This window comes from Drosophila albomicans, chromosome 3 (assembly GCF_009650485.2).
Source record: "Drosophila albomicans strain 15112-1751.03 chromosome 3, ASM965048v2, whole genome shotgun sequence".
NCBI lineage: Eukaryota > Metazoa > Arthropoda > Insecta > Diptera > Drosophilidae > Drosophila > Drosophila albomicans.
In genome coordinates, this window is record NC_047629.2 from 46673090 (window position 1) to 46685903 (window position 12814).

General features: G+C 41.2%; 4 protein-coding genes across 4 annotated transcripts in view; 2 read left to right on the plus strand and 2 right to left on the minus strand.

Moving 5' to 3' along the window:
* LOC117567061 (serine/threonine-protein kinase NLK2) overlaps window positions 1–8859 on the minus strand; it is an 89532-nt gene extending 80673 nt beyond the window's left edge. Inside the window, 2 exon segments of the mRNA XM_034246786.2 lie at window positions 6646–7333; window positions 8144–8859. Coding sequence (XP_034102677.2) covers window positions 6646–7142 — 497 coding nt within the window. The 5' untranslated portion in view covers window positions 7143–7333; window positions 8144–8859.
* A 534-nt stretch (window positions 8860–9393) lies between these two features.
* On the plus strand, window positions 9394–10166 carry LOC117570062 (ribonuclease P protein subunit p29). The gene has a single exon (XM_034251496.2). It carries the CDS (start codon window positions 9436–9438, stop codon window positions 10063–10065), a length of 630 nt encoding a protein of 209 aa, XP_034107387.1. The 5' UTR covers window positions 9394–9435; the 3' UTR covers window positions 10066–10166.
* A 189-nt stretch (window positions 10167–10355) lies between these two features.
* Window positions 10356–11729, minus strand: LOC117570060 (UBX domain-containing protein 1). Its single transcript, XM_034251495.2, has 3 exons — window positions 11566–11729; window positions 10912–11505; window positions 10356–10855 (listed from the first exon to the last, which is right to left on the minus strand). The coding sequence occupies exons 1-3, from the start codon at window positions 11613–11615 to the stop codon at window positions 10507–10509; spliced, it is 993 nt and encodes a 330-aa protein (XP_034107386.1). The 5' UTR covers window positions 11616–11729; the 3' UTR covers window positions 10356–10506.
* A 433-nt stretch (window positions 11730–12162) lies between these two features.
* On the plus strand, window positions 12163–12753 carry LOC117568996 (uncharacterized). The gene is made up of 2 exons (XM_034249971.2): window positions 12163–12506; window positions 12575–12753. The coding sequence occupies exons 1-2, from the start codon at window positions 12233–12235 to the stop codon at window positions 12589–12591; spliced, it is 291 nt and encodes a 96-aa protein (XP_034105862.1). The 5' UTR covers window positions 12163–12232; the 3' UTR covers window positions 12592–12753.
* Window positions 12754–12814: the final 61 nt, after the last annotated feature.

The following is a 12814-nucleotide window of genomic DNA, read 5'->3' on the forward strand; positions in this document are numbered from 1 at the left end:
TATTACTTGTTGCCCCTTCACGCAACCTGCAACTGCAACTGCAACGAATTGTCTATTTCAGTTTTCCAATGTAGTTTACGATCCGTTTGTGGCAAAGAGTTTTGTGCATCGTCGTTCGTCTCTCGTCGCACCGCACACACACACACACACACACCGACACAATGATTTATTTGGCACACACACACACTCACACATTGAGGCGCTACCTGCGCGTGTAAATGCATTTTGCTGTAGGTGAATTAGGTTTTCTGCTGCTGCTGTTGCATGGAGCGAGGAAAAACTAGGGCGAGAAGGGCAGCTCTGTTGGGAGAACGAAGAGAGAGCGAGAGAGTCTCTGGGGAACTGTGAGAGCGGGGGCAGTGGCGAGAGAGGGGTCGATGAGGTCTTCTCTTCGCTGGGCCAAAAGCTTTTTCGTTGGTGGCACTTTGTTGACTATTATTTTTCATTTTGAGTGCGAGCTCAACTTGGGAGGGCCGCGGGACGCATGTGAAAACAAGTGGGAGAGCGTTGACAATGAAAAGGGGTAGACCACAGAGATACCCTGTAGCAGATAGTCTGCTGAAAACTAAAAAAAATTCGCGAAAGGAGTTATGAAATGAATATATAGCAAGCAATCAACTAAATTGAATATTTTCTTACTTTTAAATATATTTTTTTTTGAAATTTTAGTTTTTTCTTTATTTAAGTTATAATATTTCAATCCATTTATAATTATTATTTCACTATAACAATTTTATTACTTTATTTTTAAGAATTTTTTTAAATTTAATACTTTTATTGAAATTTGAATTTTAATTTATATAAGCTATAATATTTTAATCCATATATAATCATTATTTCACTTTCACAATTTTATTTCTTCAATTTTGATGACGACTAAAGTAGAATTTTCCAATTTATGTTGTGAATTTTGACTTCTTCACTTTTTAAAGTTTGTACTATATTTATTTTATATTTTTTAATATATTTTTTTTTATTAATATAATTAAAGTAATCATTTCAAAGCCAAAGGTTCATAGCTGACATAAAATAACAGTTTTGAAGACCTTTTCAAATGCTTCTCATAATACATCCTTTCAAAAACTCTAGGGTATAATTATTTCATGTCACACAAGCACACACACACACACACTCAAAGCAACATAGGTTCAAAGTGTTTGCTATGGCTGTTACATGATATCTAAAGCCGGAGCTGCAGGCGGAGAAGAGGTGAGAGACAGAGACAGAGAGAAAGAGAGAGTGTGAGCGTAAGCAGAACAGAGATAGAAAATATAAACCTCAAAGATACATTTGCGCTTCACTTGAACCGTAGAACGCAATTCAAGTGAACTAAGCTGGAGCCGCAGCAAGTGACTCACATATCTATCTATCTATCTAACTATGTGTATCTGTTTATGTGTACGTGAGATATGTGTTTGTATTTGTATGATGTGTGAGTGTGTTGTGTGAGGGCGAAATGAAGCTGTAGACAAAATTGCGTGCGTAATTCTTTGGCAACGTACGGCAAATGTTTGAGCCAAAAAAACAAAGCGCAGAGCTGAAATAGTTTGGCAACGAATAGCAGTAAAAGCAGCGAAAGGAACGGAGAAGAAAGGAGCAGAACTGAGATGTCGCTGCTATTTGGGCACTACCTAAGCCCAAACCAGCTGAAAAATGCAGCGAACAACAGCATTGCGATGTTGCCAAATTTCACCAGCAAATAAGAAATAGTTTTGAGGTGAATTCAATTAAATTATCCTTCGATTAAATTGCCATTCTGCGGCATTGTTGCCGAAATTCATTCACTTGTGTGCTGTCGACCAGCTGCACTTAAGTATTATTAAAACCCAAAAAGTTGATGGACAAAAACTTTTAAGAAATTCGACAAAACTTCAATATGAACTATAAGCCGAACACTTTATAATTTATGCAGGGATTTGTCAGAACCCTACTCGACCCCATTAAAGCGCCCAAAAGTTATTTAAAACGAAAAACAATAAAACAAAAAAAAATTCAACCCATAAAGCAATTTTGCCATCATGTAATGCAATCAAATGGTAGTAATAAAATGAAAACGCATGAAATTTAAAGCAGACAGTAAAATCGAAGAGGCAACGAGAAAGCGAGAAGAGGCAGAGGAGGCTGGTTGAATGAAAAACAGGATAATTATTCAAACACTTTCAAAGTCAAACACACAGAGAGCCGCACATACTATGCATGCAAAGAGGAAAAACCAACGAGAATATATTCAGAATTCAGAATTGAGAATCAGAATCAGGCAAACGGAACTCTATATGGGAAAAACTTTGTCACTGAAAACTGCAGCAGCAGCAGCAGTCCAAGGGATGGATGAATGGATGAAAGTACAGTTCAGGGAAGTTTTACTTTACTCTCCAAGCGAAACGAGAAGCGAGACGAAAGGAAGCGATAGGAAAAATGTGGTGGCAGATGAAAAACATATGCGGGACTCGCAAGCCAGAAGCAGCATATATCCTGCAAGCGGTCCTGTCTGCATATTCCCGACTATATGCCTGCATATTGTATGTGCGAGTGTGTGTGTGTATGTGTGCGGCAGACAAAATATCTAAAAACTGTCGAAGGTTGTTCAACCAACCAACGAACCAACGAAGCAACCACCACAAGGACCAGTCTCAGCCTCAGCAAGTCGACCGACCAGCCAGCATCAACAACATCGAACTCTAAAGCCACGACCAGAGCAGCTGTTCTGTCTCCGGAAAGTGCTGAAAGGAAGCAAAGGTAGACTAAGGGATGCCGAGAAATAAAATACCCTGACATTTAACCACAAATATTAGTTAATATGATGGCAGAAAATAATATAAAAGATATTTGTCAACTTCAAATTTAATAAATAAATCAATTTCACTAAAATTTCTTCAGATTTCATAATAATAATAATTTTTTCATTTAATCGACGGACAGAAAATATTTGATTGTTCAGGAAATTAATCTAAAAAAATGTTTCCCAAAATGTATCGTTATATTAGATATTTAAATCAATAACACAATATAAAATTTAAACAAACATGTTCTTATTATCTTTCCTTTCTTTTGAGAAAACAATTGTATTGAACATATTTTAATTATGTCTATATTTCAATTACAAAACCTTCCATATGTCATTGTAAAAGTGCCTAGAGCAAGGGCATTACACAAATAGTGGATGATAAAATAAAACTACGTGTCCCGGTGTTCGAATGTTGAATGCTGCGCACCGCGTGCACTGCTTTTGCATTTGCTTTTGTTTTGTTTAGGTTGCTTTTTTTGGTGGTGGTGCAACACCACCGTCGCAAGTAGAAAGAAAGGGCAAGAGAGAAGAGTGAGGAAATCACTTAATAGGCAGAGGAATACGAGAAGGGAGCAAACGGGTGGGGAAATAAAGTAAAGCGGCAGCAGCGTCAACTAATACCAGAGAATCGCATCGAATCGCATGCGGGCAATGGGCATGGTCATGGATTTTCGCCAGGCCTATGAGAGAGTCTCTGATACTGATTCTGTGTCCGGGCAGGGCCATTGGACTCGAGATTAGCACAGGATTTGCGCCTGATCAAAGACTAGAGAGAAAAGCCTAGAGAAAAAATAACAGGAACACCAGAGCAGAGCTCTAGCTTGGGCAACCAGATAACGACAACGACAACGGCAACGACAACGACGACACCTTGCAAGCCACAGGCTGTAGCTGAAGCTGATGCTGATGTTCAGTCTCGAGACTCAGCATCGAGACTCAGCCAGGCCACAAGTCGTGCAGGAAGCGAGTTTTATGCAGGCAAAAGGTTTATCACGTCTCTCCTCTCTCGCAGTCTGTCTGTTCCACTGTCCGTTCTTGGACTTGTCGTCTTGCGTCTGCTGCTTTGCTTGCTTGGTTGCCTGCTTGCTTCTAAAACCAGTTGCAGGTAGTTTAAAGTAAGCCCAAAGATGTGTTCGGTCATCTTTTGCGGCTCTTTTCGGCATGCCTTCGATGCCTTATAGCACATTTCCTCCTCCTCTTCTTCTTCGCCTTCGACGACTGCTGCTGCTGTTGCTGCTTTGTCTACTGTCTGCGCAACAGTCCAGCGAAGTCTGTTCGCTTTCGGCCTGTGTCCAATATTTTGTTTTGTGGCCCAAACCCCGCTCTTTGCCCTCGCCCCCACACACACACACACAGCAAAACTCAGTCCGACTGTGGCCGTTTTTTCCATTTTTTTTTTCTGTACGCTTGTCTTGGCCAAATGCAGTGAGAAAAATTCGTAGAACTTTGCCTAGGATTAATTGGTTAATCTTGTTGTGTGTTTAAGTGCATAAATGGTTTCCCATTTCTTCGAAATAAATCATAAACTGATTAATCTGGCGTTTAGCATCGCATTTTTTATTACTCGAGCTGCTCGAGTGGTAATGGAAATGGTCGATGTAATTAGCGATCAATTTAGTGCTGCATCAGGCTGTGTTGCCAAACTTCTTAGTATGCTGTTGTCACACTTCATAGACCACATTTGGACTCGATTGTAAAGTGTTCTTTGCCCTAGCATTCGCTATGCATTTGTGCAGAGTTCAAGTGGTTGCCCTCTGTTGCCAAACTTCACGCACAGTTCACAGTTTACTACCCAAAACGGAATGTATGACTGAAATGACACTTGCTCGCATTTCTGGTTAACTTCCTGGCACCTCACCTGCTTGTGCTGCTAACCAACGGCACACAACAAACCAAGAGACCATAAACAAAACTAGCCAGGCATCTGGCCCACACGGCATCTAACAAGTTCGACATTTGGCACTTAAATTTAACGCTTGATTGCATTTACAGAGTGCAGTGTGCTGTGCTCAGCGTGGACCGTTGAGTGTCGACTGTCGACTAACTATATATTAATATAAGTAAGCATTTCTGCGAGAGCTAGTGCAGCTGACTCTCCAACTCTTCGACTTCGACCCAAGACCCAAAGACCAGAGACCAGAGAACATGATGATTGCTTTCAAAAGCCAATCCAACGTCAACGACTCTATTCAAGCGGGCTCTACTTTAAGCCCATGGCCCATGCCGGCTTCATTCTAACCAGCTTTCTGCACTCGCCTTTCCCATTCTTTAGGGCTCAGGTTCTGGTGCTGGTGCTGGTACTGGTTCAGCTTGGGGGTCTCTCTCCTCCACTTGTGGCACATTTCGTTGTCGTCTTTATGGACTGCAACTTCCTTGTGCCTACTTTTTCTCTTTGCCTCTCCTCGCATCGCTACTTGGCGTCACTTAGCGTGTGCCACTTTTTTTCCACTGGCTTCTTTTAGTGTTTACCCAACACTAAAGCCGCTGCACCACCGCCTCCCTTTCGTCAAAGGCCTTTAGAGTGAGCCTTATTGCTTGACTAGGCGCTGGGCGAGCAGCTTGTGTGATTGCATTTGCAGCCGGAAATGCCGTTTTACACGTGAATGAAAATATAATCGTAATATGAGTATGATGTATGCGACGTTGCCAAACTTCACTGGCTTCTCAATACAGCTGCCAAAAAGAAGTCATTACAACGAACGAACTCGTTTAGCAACAATTAATGTAAACTTTAAAAATTTCATACAAAGGCTAAAAAGTAAAAAATGCAAATGCAAATCAGAAAAAGAAGGCACACATTTTTCACAACTCTGCCGCGAGCCAAAGCAGCAAAAGAACAAAAATAAAACAACAGTTACCGCGCGAGCCAGGGATGTCGGAATGGGGTGAATCATTTGATAGAAAAACCACCCTGTCGTTACAAGCAAGTTGCAGAAATGCACAAGGCAACAAGGCACAAAAGGATAAAGGGACGTCAGGACGACAAGCTGATGTTGATGTTGACGTTGCGACGACAGACCGCACAAAAAGGGGTAAAAGAAAAAATAGAAAGCAGCTAGAGAGCGCATAAAGTGGACGTCAGGCCTATGCATAAAGGAGCACGGGCCCAGCGAAAGGTCGCCCGCCAGCCAAGGCATTGAACCCACAGTCACAATCCTAGACTAGGGTTTAGTCTGCACAGCATTTGATTTTACCCATTACCCATTGCAAAAGTTAGTCCCCATGGTGGAAAATGTGTGTAGCAGGAAAAGCGGAAATCTATGAGCCCATAAAGTATATTGTATGTATTTTTGATCACCTGATGCAAGTCATCGAGTGCTGACAATTTGGCTATTTTAGAGCCGACTTTCGAGCTAGTCAGCAATCTTTAATTACTATCAGCATAAAAATGCTAGACCAAATTGAAGTTTTCTTTTACAACTTTTAACACTGGTTTTAATTGCTAGCCCAAATTTTGATGTTATGAATAGATTTGTGTTTGTATATGACCAATTTATGACGACAATAAAAAAACAACATTCCAGCGTATGTATGGAAAAAATAAATTGAGTTTTGAATGAAACAACAAAAAAACGGCACAAATTACTCAGAAAAGGCCTAGAGAATCTAGAGAATCAAATAATAAAAGTGTCTATAAACACAAACATTATTTTTTAGTGAACATTTTCAATCAGGACTTTTTAATAAAAGGCCACGAAATAAACTACATGTATGCATTATAAATACTAAAATAGTTTTTAGCTATTATTTGCCACTTCTAGCCTCTGAAACCTAGCTACTTTCTGTTAGCACTACTTCAACATTAATATTCGATTTATATATGCTATACGATTTGATGTTTCGATCATATTCAAACTTACCATACAACTCCGAAGGCACCGTAGCCAATTGGACGATCCGGTTGCACATCCTGGGGCACAGCTGGCGGCTGATAATATGGAGCCGCAGCGGCCAATATTGCGCTAGCGCCCTGTGGCGCACCACCGGCAGCACCACCCTGTACCAGTGACATCGATACGCTCATTGAGCTACGCGGCGCAGCAGCTGAAGAATTTGGGCAGCTGTTGTTGCAATTGGAGGAGTTGTTGCTGTTGTTGTTGTTGTTGTGCTGGAGGGGATTAGCTTGCGTTTGATAGCTAAAAGGCCTTTGCTGCTTATTGTTGCTGTTGCTATTGTTAGTGCTAGTTGTGGTGGTGTTGCAATTGTTGTTGTTGCTGTTGTTGTTGTTGGTGGTGGTGGTGTTGTTGATATTGGTTTTGATCTTGGTATTGGTGGAGATGGTAGTGCTGATGTTTGGATGGGAGAAATGGTGTTGATTGCTCAATGGATGCCGCTTGGGGCCACTAATGGCCGCCATTCAATAGTTGCCCATTTGAATTTTTTAATTTTGTTGTTTTGATTTTCTTGCAGTTTAACACATTTAAAATACGAATATTTCTGGAATTTCTAGTATTCGTTGCGATTTCCGTTTTCCGATTTTATGCACTTATTTTAATTAATTTTGCTTGCGAGATTTTCTTGCAGTTGTTGCGTTTGTTGCTGCTGCGACTGTAAAGAGAGAGAGGAAGAATTTCAATAAGAAAACATAAGAAATTGGAGGGGAAAAAGAAACATTTTAGATATTTAGGCGCATTTTGATTTTTTTTTTTTTGGCAGGCTAAAAGAGAGCGAAAAACAGCACAAAGAGAACGCACAAAACACAAAAATGAAGAAAAAAGTGCCGTTAGCTGCGACCGGGGCGCGTCCGTGTAAGCGAATGTAAGTGTGCGCATGTATATGTATGCGTGAGTCTCAGTATCGGAGAGTGAGTGTGTGTGAGAGAGAGCGAGCGAGAGAGCGCGCAAACAAGACACAACACAACCAAACAACGAAATAAAAGTGGAGTATGAAGTTTTCAAGTGTTGTTTACATGGGAGAGAGCACGCAGCAGACAGTTTAATAAACTTGAAAATACAACGAAATAAAAAAAAAGAAAATACAATTTAATAAGTGCTGCACATGTTTTGCAACAAACACACACAAAAGTCAAAATGAGAGAGCGAGACGACGGCGCTCTTTTCGGCCTCAGTCTCAGTCGCAGTCACAGCTCAGCGTCATGTCGCTCTGTAGCCGCAGCAGCAGCGCTAGCGTCGCGCACTTGACACTTTTTGCAGACAGACGGACGGACGACAAGGCAAAAGCAAAATCAAAAGCAGCGGGCATAGAAAACAATGCACAAAAAAAATGTGGAAGGGAAGATGCAATGAAATGAAATGAAGAATTTGCATTTCACATGGAATTTGTTGCCAACCTAATTGCACATTGTGTTTTTCACTAATGCTGCTGCTGCTGTTGTTGTTGTTGTTGTTGTATGCTCACCTTATAGAAATGCACAATTATTGAGAAGCAGCGGCTTATTGTTGTTGGTGGGGAGCTGATTTCAATAACTGCGGCGACTCTTCCGCATTTGTATGTATGAGTGCGTGCGTGTATGCTTGTGTTTGCGAGTGTGTGTATGTGTGTGTGCAGTAGCGTCGGTGGCGGCGACGACGACGACGGCAGCGACAAACGGCGCGGCTCGAAAGACAGACAAGCAACACAACAACAATATACGAAATTGTACAAATAAAATTCGAAGCTAACTAAAACGCGACGCGTACTGCGACTGCGACGACGACTAAAATGCAGTAAAATCTCACGAATTTGTTGTTGTTATTTGTGGTTTATTAACGCACACACACATTGATTTCAACACACAGACGACGGACAACGACACACACAGAAAAGAGAGCGAGACCGACGGCAATCAATTTGAATTGAATAATATTTTCTTTATTTGTTGTGCATTTGTCACGTTTTGCTGAGAGAATGGAACTCTAAATTTTCTATTGCATTATCTTGCGTTATCACACTACCTTTTGTAAGTAGTTTGGATTTAGGTAGCAAAAAATTGAAATTGCTTTTGCAATACACACAGCGGATAAATATGCATGCATTAACTTTTTTCCTTTGCCTTTTGCATCAAACACACGCGGCGTCTTTTTCCCGATAACATGCGTGTCGTTTATGCGAAAGTCGTGATAGGACTGACAACAACAAAAATTTTCACTAAAGTGACTTTACACAACGGTGTGACCAGTCACCGTCAGTTGTGCGGATTTTCACGAACAGCTGGCCGTTGGCAACATGTTGCACGCATACTCAGCAACATTTAATAACGTTGTGATCCTTTGACGACAAGTTTTCTGAACAGTTAAATGGGAAATTTATACAGATTAGTTTATTTTAATGTGCAGTTGTGTCAATACTCGAATGTCTTTGGGATTATAAACATATAAGTGTGACCCTACAAAACTTTCAAGTGTTATTAGAATTGTAAAGTAACAGCGCAATGTTAATAACAGCTGTTGTCGCTAAAAACAATTTGTTATTAGTATATTTTGGTATATTTGAAATTAAAGCTGGCTTCAATAAAATAAATGGCTTTAGCTGATCTAAAAGAATAATTTGCTCTGCAATACATACTTCTAAGCAATTATAAAAGGCAAAAACGTAATATATAGATATTTAAGGTGTAAAGATTTCAAAAACTATCGATAATAAGCTAATGTAATCGATGTTTCCAACCGCTGCTACTGTTTATCACGCTGCTGGAATTTAATCTCAGGAATATGGCCAAAACCAGTGGAACTGTGGATGCAGTGAAGGAATACCTTACCGATCTCGTAGTGCCCCATCATCGCTGCAATGTCAACATCATACCTGATCACATTACCATGCTGCACGGCACCAAGAGCAAAAAGCAGCTCAGCCGCAAGCGGCGTGCACACAAATCCAACACGCTGACCAGGAAACAATACGCTGAACTGGGCCTAAATACACTGCCCAGGAAACAGTTGCGCTACGAACAGATGCTGCCACTGCACAAACTGTGGCGAGGCTATATACGCGAGCATCTGGAGCTTGAGGAGGGCGACGAGGTGCCACAACTGCATGAGAAGCGCTACGATGAATTTAGCAAGCAATTGGTCAAGATGGACTTCCACGGCGCCAAGCTGCGTGTGCTGCAGTCCAAATGTCAGACACTAGTCGGATTGAATGGTATATGTGTGATGGACACAAAGAATGTGCTGAAGCTGCTGGGCGAGGATCATGTGGTACGAACGGTGCCCAAGAGCGAATGCGTCTTTGGTCTCAATGTGGGCAATATGGAGTTCACCATCTTTGGACAGCATCTGACGATGCGACCAGCGGAGCGCAGCGTCAAGAAAATCAAGAATTACGTGGAGCCCTTCATGTAGCAAAGTCTCGAGGGAATCATTTATAAGATGCTTATTAAGTTTGATAGAAATATAGTTCCTAACAGTAAGAAAATAAATTCGAAGAGTAATGTTTTTGAAATGAACTAACGGAACATTGTTCACAAGATTCACATTGCCAACTCCTATCTCAGAGATCAGTCAATTGTATGAACAGTCAGAAAAACATGTTTGTATAGATCGGTTGTCCTTTTATTGCTAATAAAATAAACATAAATGCCTTCTATAAGACTTGGTCTTAATACGCATTTATCTACCTTCAATAATAAGTCTTGTTTACTTTATAAAATCGCCGATTTTACGCCCCAGCCTCTCGAGGGCGACTGGAAATATTTATTAAATATATAATGTATCGTATTTTGTATATAGTATGTGTATAGTTATAAATGTTTTGTTTAATTCTTTGTGATTCGTTGGATAGATTTACGCCGCGGCTTTAGTCATAATGATGACAGCGGACGGCACCAGGCCGAGCACCTCAAGCGGCTTCTCATAGTCATCGTCGCCAAAGTGCTTACGCGGAAACGAAGTCATCAGGGCGAACGGTGTCTCAATTCCAGTCTTCACCTGGATGAAGACACGCACAGCGGACAGCGGTTCCTTTACATTAAACTCGGAAGTCAGCGTTGAACCATCCTGCAGTCGCACCTGGATGCGTGTCTCGGTGTATTCACGCGGCGGCGATTTAACACTTGTTGGCGATGTGACCGAAGTGGTGGTGGAACTGACAGAAGCTACGGCATCCGACAGTTGGGGACTGTCCTTTAGCTCTCTGCCAAGTAGAGAAAAGTAAGAAATATGTCTTGCAAACTTCAACTATAAACTCACCTGGCCTTGCGTGCTGCTTTGTCAGCTTCGATCTTGGCACGCACTCGATCACGGGCAGCCTTCTCCTCTTCCTTTTCGCGTTTGCGTTGATCCACAATTTTCTTCATCTCGATCTCTTCCATGCGACGACGTGCCTCAGTCATGTCCTTGCCAGAGCGTATGCGATTGCGTTCGCGCTCCAGGGCATCGGCTTTTTCACGCTCCTCGCGCTCGACGCGCTTCTGTTTGAGTTTCTCTTCGATGAGAGCAAGCTGTTCCTTCTTCTCCTCCTCGGTGAGTGCTTTCTTCTCTTCGGTGGACTCGGAGAAATTGGCGTGTCCCGTCTTCGCGGCATGGTATTCAACCTCTGTCTGATCCTTTAGCACCTTGCCGCAATCGTCGCACTTAAGAGATTTGGCCACAGCTTCAGTTGCTCCGCTGCTGCTTGGTGCATTGTCCTGCGATGCAGTTGCAGCTGTAGCTGTGGCTGTTTCGGCAGCCGGGGCAGCTGGTGCGGCGGCAGCGGCAGCTGGAATCTCTTCATCACCATGAGCCAAGAGCCATTCCATGGCCATCTCGACTCCCTTGTGGCTGGTCACCTGCAAAGCATATTCACTGGACAACAAAATTATTATTTTTAAATGCCGGTGAAAACATAATTATTCGGTTACTTACACTCTCTCCTTGGGAAAACCCATGTCCATTAATGTTTGCACATCGCTCATATCTGTATCGTTTGCTGCGTTCGATTCTTGAAATAAGCTAAAACGTAAAATTTACGAAACTATTCAACTTCTGTAATATTTTCTCGTTCAGAGTGACACACAAAAACAATGTCCCGTTGTTAGTGTTCTAAAACGCGATAAGTTTGAATGGCTATTCGTAACTAATTAATCGATTACAATATTTACATTAAAAGATTACAATTAAAACATGCATTTAAAAAAGGTGTGCTATATATTACAATTCATTTTGAATTCTTGCTTGAAATTAAGTTTTAAAACTTAAAATTTAACATATCGATAATTAACAGCTGTCGGAAAACAATACAAATATTCCGTTTCCGCAGTGTTAAACAATGCTGAAGCACTGAATATATGAATTAAAATATTGATATTGTAAATGGTAATATAACGTTTAATGAAAATATTGTATTATTATTGCCGCTGTTGCTCGTGGTATATTTTAATAAAGTTTAATCATTTTATTGTTTAAGAACGATTATCGATAGTTAAGCAGATGTTTGTTATTGTTATCGAAGTTCTTGCAGCTGCAGCTGCCTGACAATTTCAGCTGGCGTCTGATTCAGCTGCGTTTTTACTACAAGGAAGCATCACAGAAAATGTCACCTCAACACAAAACCAAAAAAATAGTAATTAAAATCCCACGCCATCCATACATAATGGCGCAAGACGAGTTAAATTACACAGATCGCGTGCAGATACGTAAATGTCGCGTCAACTTGGAGCGCATCAAAGGACACCAGAATCCATTAACATTAAAGAAACCAAACGCAAAGCGATGCTGCGTTCGGGTTGCGCGTCTGCCAAACGTGGAACGCAATGAGATGTCCGTGACGCCAGCCAGTTCAATAGTCTGCTCCGATTTCGACGATGGTAACTGATAAGCATTGCTTTTTCTAATCTACATACAGATTGTGAATGATGATTGTTTGTTTTTGCAGAATCCACACATGAATAACAATGTTAGCGGATGATGAAATACACTTGCTATGCAGAACAAAGACTTTTGACGAGACTCAATGAGAGCGTGCTGTCCGGGGATCCCATATTCACTGTAATATTATAAGAATATTTACACACATTTGTAACGAAATAAATTTACTTACTGTTTGCTAACAAATTTCAAAAGCACAACCGATTGACGGGAGCACGAGCTATCGATAAAGGTTGCGTTGCATGGG

What these genes read in the sequence shown, in the direction of transcription:
- LOC117570062 (XM_034251496.2), top strand. Translation starts at nt 9,436, where the DNA reads ATGGCCAAAACCAGTGGAACTGTGGATGCAGTGAAGGAATACCTTACC.
- LOC117570060 (XM_034251495.2), bottom strand. Translation starts at nt 11,615, where the DNA reads ATGAGCGATGTGCAAACATTAATGGACATGGGTTTTCCCAAGGAGAGA. An exon ending in GGTTTTCCCAAGGAGAGAGT is followed by an intron (nt 11,506 to 11,565) that starts GTAAGTAACCGA and finishes TTTGTTGTCCAG; the next exon opens with TGAATATGCTTTGCAGGTGA. An exon ending in AAAGCAGCACGCAAGGCCAG is followed by an intron (nt 10,856 to 10,911) that starts GTGAGTTTATAG and finishes TCTACTTGGCAG; the next exon opens with AGAGCTAAAGGACAGTCCCC.
- LOC117568996 (XM_034249971.2), top strand. Translation starts at nt 12,233, where the DNA reads ATGTCACCTCAACACAAAACCAAAAAAATAGTAATTAAAATCCCACGC.